Below are 21520 nucleotides of genomic sequence, written 5' to 3'. Positions count from 1 at the left end.
TGTGGGAAGAGAAGAGCTGGGGTATCTTCCTCATAGACTTATAGAATAGTAGAGTTGGAAGGGGCCTATAAGGCCATCAAGTCCAATGCAGGAATCCAACTCCTCTGTATTGTAGTGCTGAGCTGGATGGCAAGGAAGCTCTCTGCCCAGCCTAGTATACAATAGTACAGAATTCATCCCCCTTGCTCTTCAGAGATCAGTCTGAAAATCAGAGAGAGCGATCTTGCTCCTGATCATTATGCTGGGAGGAAGGAGAGGAACTTCCTTATCTATGGGGTAGGAATGATGTCACTGAGGAGGTACACAGTGCATTTACTTCACCACTGAGATAGAAGAAGACTGACAACTGAATATGACATCCTCCAGATGGTGTTAGACGACAGCCTCGTTGTCCTTGATCATTGGACATGCTGGCTGAGAGATGGAGTCCAACAACATCTGGAGGGTACTGCATTGGCTGTCCCTACCTTAGGGATGAATAAAATGGGTTCGTGACCAAAGGGTGTCAACCACCATCCCAGGTATTTTTTAATGTAGGTCATATATTTGATTTATATTGAGCATGCATACCTACATATCATATACTTAAAGCACATGGCTTCCTCAAAAGAACCCTGGGAACTGCATTTTGTCCCTCGCAGAGCTGCAACTCCCAGCATCCTTAACAAACCACAGTTCCCAGCATTCTGTGGGGGAAGTCATGTGCTTTAAATGTATGTTGTGTAGGCCGCCGAACCTTGGGACATATTAGGGGACAAGGAATCTAGAGTTAAATATGTTGATTATTAATTACCTTATATTCCTGGAGAGCATCTTCTATAAGAACTGTAGTATGCGATCTGTGTTCTGAAGAGTGTTCACAGACTACGCACACTAATTCTCTGTCCTCTTTGCAAAAGAGACTGAGTTCCTTCTTATGCTTCACACAAAGATTCTCCTTTGCTAGTCTGAATGCTTCTGCAATACTTCTTAGCTGCCAGTTTACCCGGAAATTCCCTTTCCAGATCTTAGCTTTGCAGAGAGGACATTTCACTGGCCCACTTTCTTTCCATATTTCATAGTACTTTGTGATGCAGTCCCGGCAGAAATTGTGGCCACAGTCCACTGACACCGGGTCCGTCAGATACTCTGTGCAGATGGGGCACATGGCTTCCTTTCTCACATCAGCGGATAATGGGGCTGAAGCCATGGTAGGTGGATCTCTGTGATTTTGCTGTAAGAAGATGTAGTCTTCAAAATCTGTAGGATTATACCAGAGTGGGAATCAATGAGAGAGATGAAATGTGTCTACTCTTACACAGTAAATATTTCACAATCATTCCAGTGGGCACAAGTCTGCTTTTCAGAGTTTCTGATATACTGTATTATCCAACCTTTTAATGATTGTTATTATTTATTTTATTTACTTGTTGCGTTCTGCAATCTCAGAGTGACTTACAAAAGTAAAATATACTACAATCAACAAGGTTTAAAACCAGAAAACAATGCTAAGTCTCTCTCTCTCTCTCTCTCTCTCTCTCTTAGCAGCTGATGGAGGTGGAACTCAAAATGTTTTGGTAGTACAATAAAAACCTATATATTTTTAGGAGATTAATGGAATCCTTATAGGGATCCAGAGCAAGTTTGGGTGAAGTTCTGTTTGTTACTTTCAAAACTGTATATATGCCTGGAAGAAAGGTAACCTGGCTTCCCGTTATTGAAACTCACTCCCAGGGGAGGTCACATGCACAGCATACACTTACAGCACATTTAAAGCACATGGCTTTCCTCCAAGAATTCTGGGAACTGTAGTGTGTTAAGGGTGCTGGTAATTGTAGCTCTGTGAGGGGTAAACTACAGTTCCCAGGATTCTTGGGAGTGGGGGAGGAGCCATGTGCTTTAAATGTATGATGTGGATATGACCAGAGACTTACCCAGCTACCTTACCAACTAATTTTATTTTATTCATTTATTTTATTCATTCATCGCTTCCCATTAAAAATCCTGAAGCGATTTAACAATAAACCATCAACAATAAAAACATGCATAAAAACAATTTCTACTCTTAACACAAATAAGAACTGGGATAAAAATCTCCACTGAAAAGGCTTGTTGGAAGTGAAAGCTCTTCAGCAGGTGCCAAAGAGGCAGTCAACACAGCAATATGTAACAGGAGGGAGTTCCAAAGGGTAGGTGCCATGTATCAACACACTAAAGGGCAAATTCCTACATGGTATGGAATGAACCTCCTGATGAGATGGTATCTGCATGAGGCCCTCTCCTGCAGAGCACAGTGATCAGTTGGGAATACAAAGGATGACGCGATCTGTTAGATTTAGTTCTCACCAGACCTTTCCACATCAGAAGGGGTTTTGCTTTTGTGTTTTGGCAGTGTAGAACAAATTTGTATACACAACACTGTATTTTTGTAACATATGTCGATGTTTTAGTTTTCTGTGCACCGCTTAAGGTTTTTTAAAAAAAATATTAAGCAGTATAGAAATGGTCTAACTAAATAAATAAAAATAGCTCCTCTGGATGCATAATAAAAGCAGTTTAACTTTGATCACCTGGGAGGCAGTTATGCAAGGAAGAACATACATTTGGTCTTGAGAGATTGTAAACTGAATAATCTTTAACAAGAAATTAGTGTAAGAACTTAGAGCACAAAGGTCTTTTGTGAAAGGATGGGTCCATTCATTTTCATTTATAGAACCCTCAGTCCCAAAAGGGATGAGTGGTGGACAGACATGGTTTGGATTCCAAAATATCCCCTTGGAAATTCATGGGGCAGAGAAGTAGCCCATTTTTTGCCAGCAAAAGGAGACTGAGCTGCAGACATTGGTTATGCATAATGATACATGTATTTGCAGGATCATCTTGATAAATCACTCTTTGTAATATCTCCACAAGCATTTTATTTTAAAGATTTATATACTTTCTATCTCTTGTGACATTAAAGGCAATATCATGTATATGAAAGAACATCAATCAAATCAAAACAAAATATCAAAGTTCATAGAAGATAAAAGAAACTAATAAAACATAACAGCTGGAAACATTTCAGTAGCACCCTTCCAACCAAGAACCATACTGCAACTCCAAAAAACTCCAGATAAAGCTAGGATTCAAATATGTTGTTTCCTCCTTGTAATATCACCATACGCAGAACTCATTTCAGGGGCTACTCATGCCGATTCTTGTCCAGTCTTACACTGCAACTAATATTCTCCCCTTCCAAGATCCCAGCCCGTTCTACATCCTGCACCCCTCAAACCACCAACTCCTATTATAATTCTCAGATTGTTCCCTCTGGTCTCTCACATGCAGACACAAAACACAATCCCTGTTGCTTCTGTTGCATAATGTAGGGGCAGAAAGGCTATCCGAGCAGGACTAGAATTGAAGGTGGAGGTCCCAAAGCACCAACTATTTTAGCTTTACTAAATCCCAGTGTCTTCAGTCCACTGCCAGGCTACCAGCGCACAATTTCAGAGTTACCTGCCGGGGGTCTTGACAATTGGCTTGTCCTTGGCAGTCTCCGCTTTGGTTGGCAACTGGAGATTTCTCAGTCTTTATACAGCTGGAAGGGTAAAAGTACCATAACGTCATCCACTGCTGATAAAAGACAATTGCAAATATGTTTATTAGCAATAATGACATAGATAAGAAGAATGATTCCAAAGTCTGTTTAAAGTATGAAGTATGAACAAGAGTTCTGCCAGATCATACCAAAGGGCCATTTAGTCCTCCATCTTATTCTCAGTGACCAACAAAAATATTATTATTAACAATTAAATTTATATCCAACCCTTCCTCCCAAAGGAGCCCTATGGGAAGCCCCAGCAACTGGTATTCAGAGGGATACTGCCTCCAGCAGTGGAGATAGGACACAGCCATCATGGTTAAGACCTGGCTATGCTCCCAGGCATTTTAACGCGCTTAATGTCATAATTTTAATTTTCTTTTGTTGCTGCTCGTGTTATTGTTTGTAGGTTGATTTTATTGTGATATTTTGTATTTTAATCTTTTGTACACCGCCCAGAGAGCCACTCGCTATGGGCGGTCTATAAATGAAACAAACAAATAAATAAATAAATAAAAATAAATAGCCTCATCCTCCATGCAGTTATCTAATCCTCTCTTAAAGCCAGCCCAGTTGGTGGCCATCACTGCCTCTTGTGGGATCAAATTCCATTGTTCAACTCAGTGCGAGTAACCAGAGCAAGCATGCAACAGTAGTCAGGAATGGTGGAAGTTGTATTCAAGCAACATCTGTTAGCATGTACATTTCACCAAGAAGGAAAACCAGCCATGAAAGGGTTAACTGACAGTAAAGAGTAAATCAAAACCCTCAGGCGATACAGGTGCCGACCCTAAATCACCTAATGACTAAATGACCGTGATGGGCTATAAAGACAGGAAAAGAAAAGGATGTGTGTGTGGGGAAGTAAAGAGGAGAAAGACGGACTGTGTAACTCGCGTATTCGATGCTGGAACTGCTGTATGTTATTCTGCTGATAAAAGACTGTATATTTCTACATGTGAGTTGCGTTATTCTTGGCAAGGTGCAAAGCAAGGGCGTGACTATGGTTGGGTATGCCAGCGTATGTCTGCCAGAGCAAACACCAACAAGGGTTATGGGCCCAGACTGCGAGTAGCTGAGGTGCAGAGAGGAATCCAGACCAAGGCAAGCACAAGTGGACAGCGTGTTTGGTAAACGCCGGAACATGATGGCTGTATCCCTGAGTTCAGCAATGCCACTGGAAAGGCTGAATGACATGAACGATACGAGTTGGAAGGTAAAGATGGAGATGTTATTATGCCAGGAAGAGTTGTGGTTGTCCGTCGAAAGTGATCCCCCCACTGACCCCCCTTCTCTGGAATGGCTTCGCAAAGATGAAAAAGCGAGAGCGACCATTATTTTGGGTTTGGAGAATAACCAGCTGCTGTTGATAAGAGGGCTGGTTACAGCAAAAGAAGTCTGGTCTGCTCTAAAGAATGTTTACGTGAGAAAAACTGCTGGCAGTAGAGTTTATTTGGCGAGACGGCTGTATCAAATACGTTTAAGCGAAGGGGTAACTATGCCTGCACATCTGCAGACAATGAAAGGGCTTTTCGCAGAACTGCAGGAAAGAGATGTGGAGCATACGCCCCAGCAGCAGGTATATATTATATTGTCTTCTTTGGATGCTTCGTGGGACACTATTGTGTGCGCAATGGAAGCCACGACTGAGACTGAATTAACCCTGGACTATGTGACGGGAAAGCTCTTACAAGAATGGGATAGAAGACAAGAGCAGAATTGTTCCGCAGTAAGCAAGTAGCGCAGCGGAGAAACGCCAGGAAAGCAGAGGAAAGGCGAGTCAAGAGTATACGGTGCGCGACGGTGTTTTCATTGTGGGTCCGAAAAACACATAAAGAAAAATTGCCCAGTGATGAGAGGGACTCTTAATGTGGCAGGAAGAGGTCGGCAGCGAAAGGAGCCGTTCTCTGTTCATGTAGTCAAAGCCAGTGTTAAGAAACCAGAGGAGAAACCTGGAACTTCCTGGGTGGTTGACTCAGGGGCTACCCATTTTCTAGCAAAAGACAAGAAGTTGTTTCAATCACTGTCCCCTACGTGTGGACATGTCGTACTTGCTGATGGAACCCACAGGGAGGTAAAAGGGAAGGGGACTGTATTTGTAAAATGCCTAAAAACAACTGTTACGAACATTCTGTTTGTGCCCCAATTAGAGAATAACATCATGTCTGTGTCCACACTAAATGCAATGGAATTTGCAGTACTGTTCAGAAAAGGCACATGTGAAATAACAAAGGCAGATAAGGTATATGCAGTAGGCGTATTAGAAGATGCTTTATATGTTATAAAACAAACCTCAGAAGCTGTGGTAAGCACTATAGAGAACAAACCCCCCCATGATAAATGCATACATCTATACCATAGGAGGCTTGGGCATGCAGGTTTCAGCACCATAAGCAAAATGCCGAGATACAGTGCTGATTTAAGGATTAAACCCTGTGCTACGTTTGTAGACTGCGATATATGCCACGAACATAAATAAGTAGTTGCACCTATCAACATAAAATGTGAACGCAGCACTAAAAGAGTTTTAGAGCTGGTACATATGGATCTTGCCGGTCCATTCCGAAAAACACTAGGTGGCGCCAGATTTTATATGTTGCTCGTGGATGACTATTCCCGTTTTTGTTTTGTGTACTTGTTGAAACACAAAGGGGAGGCAGAAAAGAAGTTCAGGCATTTCGTAAGGTGAGCTGAGGCAAAATATCACACGAGCATAGCCGAGGTGTTAACTGATAGAGGAAGCGAGTTTACCTCGCATAAGTTTGAAACCTATCTAACCACAAAAGGGATAAAGCATGCGTTAACTGCATCATATTCCCCACATCAAAACGGAACCGCAGAGAGAAGGAACAGATATATTCAGGACATGGTGAGAGCTATGCTAAATGATTCACCATTATCTCCGGCTTTTTGGAGTGAATGCATTGTTTATGCGAATTATATACAAAACAGGTTGTTTTCTAGTGCTGTGCTGTCTACTCCATTCGAAAGATTCCATGGAGTAAAACCAAGGTTAGAGCACATAAAAGCGTTCGGGTCTGAGTGCTGGGTACACGTGCCAAAAGCACAAAGAAAAGCAAAGCAAGCACCCAGAGCAAAAAAGGGTATTTTATTAGGATTCGAAAAGGCTTACTATAGGGTGTGGTTGCCAACCAAAAGAAGGGTGGTAGTGAGCAGAAGTGTCAAAACACATGAGCAAGATTGGCAGAACGTAGGACGTTTTGTAGACGTAAACCTCAGTACCCTTAGTGACAAAATGCAAGAAACAGTGGACGCAATCCCAAAGGGAGGGATTCTGACCAAGGTTTTGACATTAAGCAGGAAGAAGAAGAAGGGGAAGCTGATGTGTCTGAACAAGAGGGTACAGACGAAAAGGTTCACCCAGAACCAGAGCTGAGGAGGTCAGAAAGGGCTAATCTTGGCAAACCACCTGACAGATTTAAAATAGGTGTGACAAAAGCGTTGTGTACTCAGGTAGAACCCTCTTCTTATGCTGATGTAAGCAAACTGTCCCCCAAGGAAGCCCAAAAGTGGCAAATAGCCATGGAGGAAGAGATAAGCGCCATGAACAAAAACGCGACGTGGACTTTAGCACAGCTACCTCCAAATAAGAAAGCCATTGGTTGCAAATGGATATATAAAATTAAGAAAACAGTAAAGGGGGAGGCAGAAAGGTAGAACACCCAACCCAGCATGACTGAGAAGGCATAAAAAGAATACTGAGATATCTAAAAGGCACCGCCACCAAGTGTCTACTTTTATCCGCCTGCAAAAGGGATGGCATAGTATGTTATACCGATGCAGATCATGTGTCTGATGAGACTTGTAGAAAATTGACATCAGGAGTAGCAATAATGTTTCAAGGGTCGTTGATAGACTGGTGTAGCGTAAAGCAGAATGTTGTTGCAATATCAAGTACAGAAGCGGAATACATAAGTCTATCAACAGCCTGCAATGAACTATTATGGTATGAACAGTTGCTTCGAGATGCCTGTCTAAATGTACAGAAACCATTTGTTATGTGTGAGGACAATCAAGCCTGTATACGATTGGCGTTGGCAGAAGGTGGCACCAGAAAAACGAAACATGTGAGTGTTAGATACCACCACCTAAAAGACTATGTACAACAAGGCCATGTTGATATCCGATATTGTGAAACGGGTAAAATGGCAGCAGATGTCCTGACAAAACCATTGTGTGCTGACAAACATGACAAACTTGTACAACTATTAGGCATGTATAATGTACGTTATAAGACGTGCATGTATTCATTCTGTGTGAAATGAGGAGGGGCTGTTAGCATGTACATTTCACCAAGAAGGAAAACCAGCCATGAAAGGGTTAACTGACAGTAAAGAGTAAATCAAAACCCTCAGGCGATACAGGTGCCGACCCTAAATCACCTAATGACTAAATGACCGTGATGGGCTATAAAGACAGGAAAAGAAAAGGATGTGTGTGTGGGGAAGTAAAGAGGAGAAAGACGGACTGTGTAACTCGTGTATTCGATGCTGGAACTGCTGTATGTTATTCTGCTGATAAAAGACTGTATATTTCTACACGTGAGTTGCGTTATTCTTGGCAAGGTGCAAAGCAAGGGCGTGACTACGGTCGGGTACGCCAGCGTATGTCTGCCAGAGCAAACACCAACAACATCTGGAAGGCTATACATTCCTCACTCCTGACAATGCATGCATATTTTAAATTTCCTCCATGGATCTCGAGGGGGAGTACAATGTTGCCACCTGCGGTGCACATACAATTTTATCCTCACAATAACTCTATGAGGGAGGTTAGGCTGGGAGAGGATGACTGGGCCAAGGCCACCCAGTGAGCTTCATAGCAAAGTGGCAATTTTAACCTGGCTTTCCTCAAGTCCTATTCAGAGACTGTAACCACTACACCACACTGGGACAGCTGCGCTTTACAGACTAGGTGCCAATGACAGGCAGCCTCTGAGCCATTTCTGGGTCCCTGAGGAGCACTGTCTGGTCCCTGTGCAGTCATAAGAAGAGCCTGCTGGAACAGGCCAGTGGCCAACGAGCCTAGCATCCTGTTTTCAGTGGCCAACCAGATGCCCAAGGGAAGCCTGCAAGCAGGAGCTGAGTGCAAGAGCACTCTCCCCACCTGCACTTTCCAAAAACTAGTATTCAGAAGCATACTGCCTCTGACTATAGAGGCAGAGCATAACCATCATGGCTAGTAGTCATTGATAGCTTTATCCTGCATATATTCATCTAATCCTCTTTTAAAGCAATCCAAGTTGGTGGCCATCACTGCCTCGAATTCCCTAATTTAAATCTGCGCTGTATGAAGGACTTTCTTTTGTCTGTCCTGAATCTTCCAACTTTCAGCTTCATTGGATGTCCATGAGTTCTAGTGGTATGTGAGAGGGAGAAAAACTTTTCTCTAGCCACGTTCTCCACACCATGCAGAATTTTATACTCTTCTATCGTGTCATCTCTTACTCGCCTTTCCCCTAAAATAAAAAGCGCCAAATGATGCAGCCTTGCCCTTTTCTACTCCTACAATACATATATATGTATCCCAAGGTGGAATGGTCAAAGCTGAGGCACCAGACTAAGAACTAGAACTCGTGGACATTCAAAGAAGCTGAATGTTGGAAGATTCAGGACAGACAAAAGGAAGTACTTCTTTACTCAGCGCATAGTTAAACTATGGAATTTGCTCCCACAAGATGCAGTAATGGCCACCAGCTTGGATGGCTTTAAAAGAAGATTAGACAAATTCATGGAGGACAGGGCTATCAATGGCTACTAGCCGTGATGGCTGTGCTCTGCCACCCTAGTCAGAGGCAGCATGCTTCTGAAAACCAGTTGCCGGAAGCCTCAGGAGGGGAGAGTGTTCTTGCACTCGGGTCCTGCTTGCAGGCTTCCCCCAGGCACCTGGTTGGCCACTGTGAGAACAGGATGCTGGACTAGATGGGCCACTGGCCTGATCCAGCAGGCTCTTCTTATGTTCTTATGTTCTTAAGATGCATCCAAACTCAGAGGAAGGCAATGGTAAACCACCTCTGAATACCTCTTACCATGAAAACCCTATGAACAGAGTATCCAAAATGCAACACGAGATAGTGCTGGAAGATGAGACCCCCCAGGTCAGAAGGCACTCACCGAGCTACTGGGGAAGAAGAAAGGACAAGTACGAGCAGCTCTATGCCCAATGACATAGCTGGGTCAAAGCCGAAAGGAAGCCCAGAGGCTGATGAGCACAGATGCGAAAGGAGAGTCCGGAGTTGTACAACGCACACAATAGGAACATGGAATATGAGAAGCATGAACCAGGAAAAGTAAGAAATTGTCAAGCAAGAAATGGAGCGTATCAACATTACAATACTTGGCATGAGTGAATTAAAATGGACTGGAATGGGACATTTCCAATCAGACAACTACAAAATATTTTATGCAGGAAATGAGAAATCAAGAAGGAATGAGGTTGCTTTAATAGTGAGAAGTGATGTAGCAAAAGCAATTAGGAGCTACAATGCAAGGTCTGAGCAGTGATATCAATGAGATTAAACGGGAAACCTATTAACATAACCATCATCCAAGTCTACGCTCCAACGTCAAACGCAGAAGAACCGGAGAGATTTTACGCAGAAGTACAGGAGGAAATTGATCACACACCAAAACAAGATATGATGATAATCATGGGGGACTGGAATGCAAAAGTAGGGAACAGAGAAGAACTAGGAATTGTGGGGAAATGGGGCTTAGGTGACAGAAATGAAGCAAGAGAAAGACTTACTGAATTCTGTCAAGCCAATGATTTGTTTCTTGTGAACACATTTTTTGAACAACCAAAAAGACGACTGTACACGTGGACATCACCAGATGGTCTATATAGGAATCAAATTGATTATATAATTGGAAACAGAAGATGGAGAAGTTCCATACTTTCTGCAAAAACAAGACCAGGAGCAGACTGCGGTACAGATCATGAACTGATCGTATCGAAAATCAGAGTAAAGCTAAAGGTCCTCAAATACAAAGATGTATCACTGAACACCAAAGTCAGGATCATTCAGACCATGATATTCCCGATCTCTATGTATGGATGTGAAAATTGGACAGTGAAAAAAGCAGGTAAGAAAAAAATCAGCTCACTTGAATTGTGGTGCTGGAGGAGAGCTTTGCGCCTACTGTAAAGCGCAAAAAAGACAAATAATTGGGTGTTAGAACAAATTAAACCAGAACTGTCACTAGAAGCTAAAATGAAGAAACTGAGGTTATCATACTTTGGACACATCATGAGAAGACATGATTCACTAGAAAACCAAGATGGCAGTGGAGTAGGAGGTTGTGGAATTGAAGCTCCTCCGTCATCTATCACTTAACATCGCTAAACATCTCTAAACATCCTGAAATACCCTGGTCTTGTGCAGGAGGTGAGCTAGCATTTTGCCTTCCTCCCTCCTTTTGATACCATTCTACAAAGATCTCCTACAGCCCTTACCTTTCTCTGGTGGTGGGGTTGCTGCGGCTGGCGTTTTTCGTCGTGGCCGGTGCCTCTCTTGCTGCCGCTGTGGTTGTGTTTCTCCCCCCGGCTTGTGCCAGCGCTGTGGCTGCTGGAGTCCGGGGTCCTGCTGCGGCCTGGGCTGGGGCTGCGACTCGTTGCTTGCTGCTGTGGTTGGGGGTCGCTGTGATCGCTGCCTGCTTGCTTGCTGCTGCCATTGGGGGTCGTGTCGCTTCCGGGGCTCGCCGTTGCGGCTGGTTTCTCTGCTGCCGCTGCTGCTCCCTACCTGCTTGGGCCTTGTGTCGCTGCTGGGTGTGCCGTTGCCGGGCGCCGCTGCCCTGCGTCATCGTCATCGTTGCCGCCTGTCTGTGGCCCGGCGCCGTCGTTGCTGTTGCAGACGGGTTGTTCCTTGAGGGCCACCGTTGCGACCTGTCTGTTTGTTGCTGTCGCCCTTGCCCTCTGGAGGGTGGGCGTCGCTGCTGTTGTCCCACTGTTGCGGGCTGCGCTGCTGCTTGGACATTGTCTGTGCAGCTTGTGCTGTCGCCGCCGCCGCTGCATTGTCATCATTGCCGATGCCGATGCCCACCCATGCCGCCTGGGATACCACCGTTACGACTCGTGTCGTCTGGAATACCATCGCTACGACCCGGAGCAAGCACTTGCTGTTGCGGACTCGTCATCGCAGCTTTACTGCCACTGTTTGTTCGGGTGATCCATCATTATGGCTGGTCACAGTTGGATGGCTTGTGGAGTGTGTATGAATGTGTGAATGTGAATGTGAATGTGAAATTGGGTTGTAATTTATATTAATTTATATTGATTTAGTTTAAGTTAAATTGATTTATTTTAATTATTACAGCTGTATAGGATACGGAGGTGGGTCTCTGGACTAATTTTGCTAGGGTGGGTGGCCTGTTGATTAGGATAGGAATAGAGGCATGTGCAAGCCGGGGAGGGAGGTGGGGGGCCAAGTTATAGAAAGTTTGGGCAGCAGGCGCTGAAAGGGTGCTGCTGGCAGACCATGCCGGAATAGGGGAACACAGGATAGATGCATTATATCCATCCCATGTTCCGGGTCTGTTCAGAACCAGATGGTAACTGGGGGACGCAAGGTTCCTACCGACCTTCGACTACTGCTATGTAATGCCAGGTCTGTAACGCAGAAGACCTCACTCATCCATGACATGATCTTGGATGGGCGGGCAGACCTGGCATGCATTACGGAGACTTGGTTGGACGAAGCCTCTGCTCCCATTCTTGAGGCCATGTGTCCACCAGGTTTCCGTTATGCACAGCAGCCGAGGGTGGGAAGGCGGGGAGGGGGCGTGGCAGTCATCTATCGAGAGTCCTTAGTTTTCGCCAGACCTCCTCTTCATAGAACTCAATTCGTTGATTGTATGTACTGGAGGTTGGGCCCGAAGGGCAGTTTAGGGATCCTTCTGGTGTACCGCCCACCCCGCTGCACAGCAGACTCCCTGGCCGAGGTGCTGGAGGTGGTCTCGGCTGTACGGGCATTGTCCCCAGAATTGTTAGTGCTGGGTGACTTTAACGTGCATGCCGAGACCACTCTCACTGGAGCCCCTCGGGATTTCCTGGAAACCATGGCTTCCTGGGAACTGCACCTTAGTAATATTGGGCCCACCCATGTAGCCGGTCATACTCTTGACCTTGTGTTTGTCCTGGGAGAGGAGAGAAGTGGTCTGAAGTTGGGAGTGGTTTATTCCACCCCTGTGTCATGGTCAGATCACTATCTGGTAAACATGAACTTCTTGATACCATGCCCCCTCCGCAGGGGTAAAGGACCTATTAGAATGGTACGCCCCAGGCGCCTGATGGATCCGGATGGATTCCTGACTGCACTTGGGGAATTGGAACCTGCTGAAGGTCGCCCGGTCGAAACCCTGGTGAAGGAGTGGAATGAGGGTATCACCAGGGCATTAGACCGAGTGGCTCCGAAACATCCTCTCCACCTGAATAGAACTCAGCTGGCACCATGGTATACACCGCGGTTGCGTAGTCTGAGACAGGAGGTGAGACGACTAGAACGCCGGTGGCGGAAATCCCATTCCGAAGATGTCCGGACACAGGTTAGAGCAGCAGTAGCTGCCTACCAGGTGGCAATAAAGGCAGGAAAGAAGGCTTTCTTTACTGCCTCTATTGCGTCCGCGGAGTGCTGTCCCAGGAGGCTGTTCCAGGTGGTCCGAAGCCTGGTCGGTCCAGTTGCTCAGGAACCCTTGGAACAGTCAAAGGCCTCCTGTGACATATTAGCAAAGCACTTCGCTGATAAAATCGAACACTTACGGAGCTTGATTCCGTGCGCCGTGGATACAGTGGATGAACCAGAGTTGGCCGGTTGCATGCCGGTAGGTTGGGATCGGTTTCAGCTTCTCCCTTCTGAGGATGTGGACAAGGTGCTTACAACTGTGAAGCCTACCACTTGTCTAACTGATCCTTGCCCATCGTGGCTCCTTATGAGCTGCAGAGAGAAATTGGGCGAGGGGATCAAAGCGGTGGTAAACGCATCCTTGAAAGAGGGTGTGATGCCATCAGCCTTCAAGGAGGCAATTGTAAAGCCCATCTTGAAGAAGCCCTCCTTGGATCCCCAAGTTTTTAATAACTTCCGCCCAATTTCGAACCTACCATTTTTGGGCAAGGTCACTGAGCGAGTGGTGGCCAACCAGTTGTCAGCACACTTGGATGAAACGGATTACTTGGATCCATACCAATCGGGTTTCAGGACTGGTCACGGAATTGAAACAGCCTTTGTCGCTCTGGTAGATGATTTGAGGAGGGCATTAGATAGGGGAGAATTCTCCTTTCTTGTCCTCCTCGATCTCTCAGCGGCTTTTGATACTGTCGACCACAGTATCCTTTTACATCGCCTGGAGGGATTGGGAATTGGAGGTACTGTATTGCAGTGGTTCCATTCCTTCCTCTCCGACAGGTTTCAACAGGTAGCATTGGGGGAGGAGGTTTCAGACCCTTGGCCTCTCAATTGTGGTGTGCCACAGGGTTCTATCCTCTCTCCCATGCTATTTAATATCTATATGAAGCCGCTGGGGACAATCATTAGGAGATTTGGGCTGCAGTGTCACCAATATGCGGATGACACTCAGCTCTACCTCTCATTTAAATCTTCACCAGAGTCGGCTGTGGAGACCTTGTCCAAGTGCCTGGAATCCGTGAGTGGATGGATGGGAAGGAACAGGCTGAAGCTGAACCCTGATAAGACCGAGGTGCTACTCGTGAGGGACAAGAGAAGGTTGGGAGATGATGACCTGAAGTTCAATGGGGTGAGTCTACCCCTGAAGGACCAGGTCCGCAGCCTTGGGGTTGTGCTTGATTCCAGGCTGTCCATGGAGGCTCAGATTTCAGCAGTGAGCCGGGCAGCCTGGTATCAACTACACCTCATACAAAGGCTGCAACCCTACCTTCCTGTTCAACAGCTCCCACTGGTAGTACATGCCCTGGTCACCTCTCGTTTGGATTACTGTAATGCGCTCTACGTGGGGTTACCCTTGAAAACGGTCCGGAAACTACAACTTATACAAAATGCGGCGGCTCGACTACTTATGAATAGTCACCGCCGGGATCACATCACGCCAGTGTTGTTCGATCTACACTGGCTTCCAGTTGTCTTCCGGGCCCAATTCAAGGTGTTGGTATTAACCTTTAAATCCCTATACGGAATCGGCCCAGTTTATCTTACGGAGCGCCTTCAACGCCACCAATTATGCCGCCCGACAAGATCAGCCACACAGGGCCTTCTCTCAATCCCGCTGACAAAAACAGCCAGATTGGCGGGTACTAGAGAGAGGGCATTCTCAGTGGCGGCCCCCACTCTCTGGAACTCCCTCCCACAAGATCTCCGGCATGCCTCTTCCCTAAATACATTTCGTAAAGCCTTAAAGACCTGGCTCTTTCAACAGGCCTTTGGGATTTCCAGGGAGGGTTAATTACTAGATTGAATTGCCTCCTACCCTGTTTTAATATCATTGTCTGCTGCTGTATTGTTTTTCTACTGTTCTTATATTGTACCATTGTATTTTATCTTATTGTGTTTTAACTGTTTGTACGTCGCCTAGAGTGGCCATTGGCCAGATAGGTGACACAGAAATTAAATTTATTTATTATATAATTTATTATTAGAAAAGACAATAATGCTGGAAAAAACAACAGGGAGTAGAAAAAGAGGAAGGCCAGACAAGAGTTGGTTTGATTCCATAAAGGAAGCCACAGACCTGAACTTACAAGATCTGAACAGGGTGGTTCATGACAGATGCTGTTGGAGGTCACTGATTCATAGGGTCGCCATAAGTTGTAATCGACTTGAAGGCACATAACAACAACATATAGATACAGATAGATAGACACAGACAGACAGATGAGCAGGCTCTCCTTATAACATCTATACCTAGCGGTTAAAGTCTATAGTATTTCTTTCTTAACAAAACACAATCCAGAATTTTAACATTGTGATCCCATAGCCATAATAATTTTTTAGAATGCTAAGACAATGCTAATTTAAAACCAACTTTAATTGCTTTAAACCACTTCAGCATGTACGAACCAAAGGCGGTTTACAAGTATACAAAACAAGCAACAAGAGCTAGTAGAATTACAAAAAATATTAAGAGCAGTAACACTACAGTTTTGACACCTGAGGCACACAAATTCCAGAAGCAACTCTCCCCGCTCCTAGCAATAAAAACACACAAACAAGGAAGGGGCTGGCTTGTGCAGCTGTGGCAAGCTGAGCAGGCCCTAGCCAGCCTGGGGAGGACTAGCCTCAGAGGGAGACAAGGGTAAACCCCCTCTGAATACAGCTTACCATGAAATCCCTATTCACAAAAAAAATGAAGTGGACTGCCTTCAAGTCGATTCTGACTTATGGCGACCCTATGAATAGGGTTTTCATGGTAAGTGGTATTCAGAAGTGGTTTTACCATTACCTTCCTCTGAGGCTGAGAGGCAGTGACTGGCCCAAGGCCACCCAGTGAGCTTCATGGCTGTGTGGGGATTCGAACCCTGGTCTCCCAGGTCATAGTCCAACACCTTAACCACTACACCACAGGGTCGCCATAAGTTGGGATCGACTTGAAGGCAGTCCATTTCCATAATTAGACACCTCAGGTGACCACAGCAGCTCAGCGCCGGCCAGAGTCCTTCAATCTTCAGCCCCAGCCAATTGCAGTCCTTGTTGCTAGTCCAGAGCCTCACCCCTGGTGCTCCTCAGGATCCCTAAGGGAAAGGACACATGTGAGATGAGCATGGTTTGTGCATGCCTGAGCCTTGAAGAGGCCCTGTCTCCTCAGCAAATGCAATAGTTTTGGTTCTCATCCACCTTGTGGTTTTTGCGAGGGCTGTGCTCACTGTTCCAAGTTAGACTGCAGTGGCAAGGCTCCAGAGGGAGGGAGCGGGCTAGGACTGCTCTGCCTCTAATGCAGTGGCGGAGTAGCAGAGGGTTGGCGTGCCGGGCACTGCACAGTTTCTGGACAAGCGGGCAATACCAGAAGCTCCACCTCGCCTGCCCCTGGGCAAGAGAAAGCCAGGGGTGAAGGAAAGGAGGCATGGCTGGTACCCATAGGTGGAACTGCTTGCCCAGTCTGTGGAATGGAAGAAGTAACCTGGGACCGGGGGTGGCCCTAGATGAGATGCTAGCAGCTGGCACCCGAGGCAAACAATGCAATTGGTGTTCCCATCCCCAAGGGCAGATCTAGGTTGAGGGATTTCTTTTGTAAAATGGGAAACATTTTGTCCCTGAATTCTGTTGAATGTCCTTTATGCATATTTATTTAAATAGAGGCATAATTATTCCATTTGTCCGTCCATCTGTCTGTCCAACTGATGTTTCTGAGATCAAAGAGAAACATGAAATTTTCAGAACAGATTTGTACACAACAGCTAGACGCTCTTTCAGTCCGATTTCAAACAAAAATGCATTAAATTGTGTTAATTATAATTTTCATTATCACAAATCCAAAATCATCCATCACGTTATCCTCCTTTAACTGCTCTTAATACATCCAGTATAGAAAGGACTAAGAAATTTTAATGGGAGATGGCCCGGTAAGAAAACTGTGCTAGCGGAGAGCCAAGAAGAGAAGCTAGTGGCCATTACCATGCACAATTGTGCCACAAAGGCTCCATTCTGGTAGGCCCCTGTGAGCCCATGGGTGCCTTCAGTACACCCTGCACTGAAGACCCTGGGCTTGTCGTGTGTGTGGTGGAGTCAGTGGTTAAGTGCTGAACTGGGGCAACCTGGGTTTGAGTCCCCACTCAACCATGAAGCTCAATGAGTCTTCAGAGCCTCTCCCTGGAGGAGAGAGCCTCAGAGCTTTGCCTTTTCATTCGGAGCTGGCTCCTTCCCAGCTTGCCTCCTTCTTGGGAGGCGAGTCTTGGGCATATTTCTTGCTCCACTTTCCTTGGGCTTATTATGGGGAAGGGTCCTGACAAGCCCTCCTGGGACACTGAAAAACAATAACAAAGCAGTATTACAACTGCATTAAAAAAAAAACTTCCTTGCATCGCAATATGTCAGTCACAGGCAAAACTAATAACCATTCAATTAGTAAAAGCCTATGTAAACACAAACAAAGATCTTCAGTGTCTAAAACTTTAAGTAGAAAGCAGATGCCTGATGATCAGTGGAAGAGAGTTCCATGACAACAGTGCAGCCACGCTAAAGGCTGCACTGGTGTGGTATATATGTAGCTATGACTTTTTTCTGGCTTGGATAAAAGACTGGTGGTTCTTGTAGTTCGCATGATGGGATGCAAGCAAGAGAAATGTATAGTGACTAACTTGCATTCCTGAGCCATGAAGACCACCTGGCAGTATTGAAGAAGGCGCAAGCCTGGATTCTCCTCAAAAGCAAGCGGTGCCTGTGTAATCTGTTCCATCCTGAGCATGACAATGTACCAGGGACTTGCCTCATCTGTTTTTGTTTTATTAAAATGATATATATACTGCCTTTAACTTTTATAATAAATACCAAGGCAGTTCACTCAAATCAGTTTCCTCCAATTGTAATGAATCAAAGAAACTGTCTATGAATACTGACCAGTTGATGTTACAAAGCAGCTTTTATCATCCTGGTACCCTGTAGATGTGCTGAACTACAACTCCCACCATCCCTAGCCATTGGTTATTTATTTATTTATTTTATTTAATTAAGCTTATATACCGCCCGACTAGCAACAGCTCTCTGGGCGGTGAACATTAAAAATACAATAAAAATAACACAAAACTGTACACAAAACTGTACAGTCTAAAATCAAAATATAATAATTTACAATTAACAGGAATTAAAATGCCTCAGAGAAGAGAAAGGTTTTAACCTGGTGCCGAAAAGATGATAGTGTCGGCGCCAGGCGCACCTCCTCAGGGAGACCATTCCATAGTTCGGGGGCCACCACTGAGAAGGCCCTAGATCTTGTCACCACTCTCCGGGCTTCCCTATGAGTCGGAACCCGGAGGAGGGCCTTCGTAGTAGACTGTAGTGTACGGGCCGGTTCATATCGGGAGAGGCGTTCCGACAGATATCGTGGTCCCGCGCCGTACAAGGCTTTATAGGTAAGTACCAACACTTTGAATCTGGCCCGGAAGCATATTGGAAGCCAGTGCAAACGGGCTAGCACAGGTGTTATATGCTCAGACCGCTTAGTTCTTGTTAGCAGTCTGGCCGCCGCATTTTGCACTAGCTGTAGCTTCCGAATCGTCTTCAAAGGTAGCCCTACGTAAAGCGCATTGCAGTAGTCCAGACGCGAGGTTACCATAGCATGTACCACTAATGAGAGGTCCTCCTTACTCAGATAGGGACGTAGCTGGGCTACCAACCGAAGTTGGTAGAACGCATTCCGGGCCACCGAGGCTACATGAGCCTCAAGTGTGAGGGAAGAGTCTAAGATGACTCCCAGACTACGCACCTGTTCCTTTAGGGGGAGTGTAACCCCATCCAGGACAGGGTATATATCCACCATCCGATCAGAGAAACCATCCACCAACAGCATCTCAGTCTTGTCAGGATTGAGTCTCAGTTTGTTAGTTCTCATCCAGTCCATTGTCGCAGCCAGGCAACGGTTCAGCACGTCGACTGCCTCACCTGAAGAAGATGTAAAGGAGAAGTAGAGCTGCGTGTCATCAGCATACTGATGACAACGCACTCCAAAACTCCTGATGACCGCCCCCAGTGGCTTCATATAAATGTTAAAAAGCATGGGAGACAGAACCGAACCCTGCGGGACCCCACATTGGAGAACCCACGGTGTTGAGCAATGTTCCCCAAGCACTATCTTCTGGAGACGACCCGCTAAGTAGGAGCGGAACCACTGCCAAGCAGTGCCTCCAACTCCCAATTCCGCAAGCCTCTCCAGAAGGATACCATGGTCAATGGTGTCAAAAGCCGCTGAGAGGTCAAGGAGAATCAACAGAGTTACACTCCCTCTGTCTCTCTCCCGACATAGGTCATCAAACAGGGCGACCAAGGCAGTCTCAGTGCCAAAACCAGGCCTGAACCCCGATTGAAATGGATCTAGATAATCGGTTTCATCCAATAGCGCCTGGAGCTGGTCAGCAACCACACGTTCCAGGATCTTGCCCAGGAACGGAACATTGGCTACTGGTCTGTAGCTGCTGACATCCTCTGGGTCCAAGGAAGGTTTTTTCAGGAGTGGTCTCACTGCCGCCTCTTCAGACAGCCAGTGACCACTCCCTCTCGTAAAGAGGCATTAATCACTTCCTTGGCCCAGCCAACTGTTCCTTCCTTGCTAGTTTTAATTAGCCAAGAGGGGCAAGGATCCAGTACCGAAGTGGTCTCACGAACCTGTCCAAGCACCTTGTCCACGTCCTCGAGCTGAACCAACTGAAACTCATCCAACAAAACATGACAAGACTGTGCTCTGGACACCTCAGTAGGATTAACTGCTATTAAATAGGAGTCTAAGTCCCGGCGAATGCATGAGATCTTATGCTGGAAGTGTTCAGCAAATTTATTACATCGAGCTACCGATGTATCTGCCGTATCTTGTAGGCCTGGATGAAGTAGGCCACGAACCACTTTAAAAAGCTCCTGTGGGCGTGAGAGAGATGACTGAATAGTGGCGGCGAAATGTTGTTTTTTTGCCGCCCTCACCGCTCCTACATAGAGCTTAGTAGAAGCACGAACCAGCTCATAATTGCATTCGTCGGGAGTTCGTCTCCATCTCCGCTCAAGCCGCCTCCTGTCTTGTTTCATCGCTCTCAGCTCCGGAGTATACCAAGGAGCTGTATGAGCTCTACACAGGAGAGGGCGCGCAGGAGCGATCGTGTCAACAGCCCGGGTCATCTCTGTATTCCACAGATCGACCAGGGCTTCGACAGGAGCGCCAGTCTTATCAGCCGGAAAAACCCCCAGAGCCTTTTGAAAACCTTCAGAATTCATTAGCCTCCAGGGGCGGACCAATTTAATAGGTCCCCCACCCTTGCAGAGGGAAAAGGCTACTGAAAGTCTAAACTTCAGCAAGCAATGATCTGTCCATGACAACGGGAGAGATGTAAAACTCCCCACATCCAGATCACTATCCCCATGTCCAGTAGCAAAGACCAGGTCAAGAGTATGCCCCGATGTATGTGTTGGGCCACTAACATATTGAGACAGCCCCATGGTTGTCATGGCGGCCATGAAGTCCTGAGCTGCCCCAGACAAAGTAGCCTCAGCATGAATGTTGAGATCTCCCAGTACTAATAGTCTGGGGGATCTCAACAGTATCTCCGAGACCACTTCTGTCAGCTCAGTTAGGGAAGCCATTGGGCAGCAAGGTGGGCGGTACACCAAAAGGATTCCCAGTCTGTACCTCTGGCCCAGCACAAGGTGCAAACACTCCAGACCAGTGATTGCATGGACATGGTGCTTGGTGAGTGAGATGGAACTCTTATAGACCACAGCGACCCCCCCTCCCCGACCCTCAGATCTACCATGATGCTGAACCAGATACCCCGGTGGGCAGAGCTGGGACAGACTAACTCCTCCCTGTTCGCCAACCCAGGTCTCGGTTATACATGCCAGATCGGCCACCTCGTCCACAATCAAATCATGGACGAGGGAGGTTTTATTATGTACCGATCTGGCATTAAAAGCAGCAACTGGAGATCTGAGAGTTGGCTGATAGGACAACCAACAACCCTGCGGGTATGAGAAGGACCAGAACGCGGCACAGCCACTACATGTCTGGGCTGCGTTCTCCTTACCTAGCACGTCCCTCTCATATCACCATACCTCCCTCTACCCGTCACTACGGCAATTGGGGCCCCCTCAGGTCTCCCCTCTTGATGATAAAATCCCTTCCCGAGGCACATGATAAACTATAAATACAAAAAACTCAAACATAAAAATACACATTCACTCACAACATACACTCATATAACACCCATTCATCCACTTCAAACCCACACAGAAGACACAGTCCCGTATTCTGTGCGCCCAAACGCCAGCTCTAAGAC

The 21520-nt window shown here is 46.2% G+C and overlaps 1 protein-coding gene across 1 annotated transcript in view; it reads right to left on the bottom strand.

Moving 5' to 3' along the window:
- The window catches only part of LOC133378853 (E3 ubiquitin-protein ligase TRIM39-like), a 32930-nt gene that overhangs the window by 9775 nt on the left and 1635 nt on the right, over nucleotides 1–21520 (bottom strand). Inside the window, exons 2-3 of the mRNA XM_061613466.1 lie at nucleotides 3481–3562; nucleotides 794–1239 (exon numbers count right to left, since the gene is read on the bottom strand). Coding sequence (XP_061469450.1) covers nucleotides 794–1189 — 396 coding nt within the window. The 5' untranslated portion in view covers nucleotides 1190–1239; nucleotides 3481–3562. The remainder of the gene's footprint in view (nucleotides 1–793; nucleotides 1240–3480; nucleotides 3563–21520) is intronic.

This window comes from Rhineura floridana, chromosome 3 (genome assembly GCF_030035675.1).
Source record: "Rhineura floridana isolate rRhiFlo1 chromosome 3, rRhiFlo1.hap2, whole genome shotgun sequence".
In the NCBI taxonomy this organism is placed as follows: Eukaryota; Metazoa; Chordata; class Lepidosauria; order Squamata; family Rhineuridae; genus Rhineura; species Rhineura floridana.
Note: the sequence above shows the minus strand (reverse complement) of the source record. Positions and strands in the feature narration are given on the sequence as shown.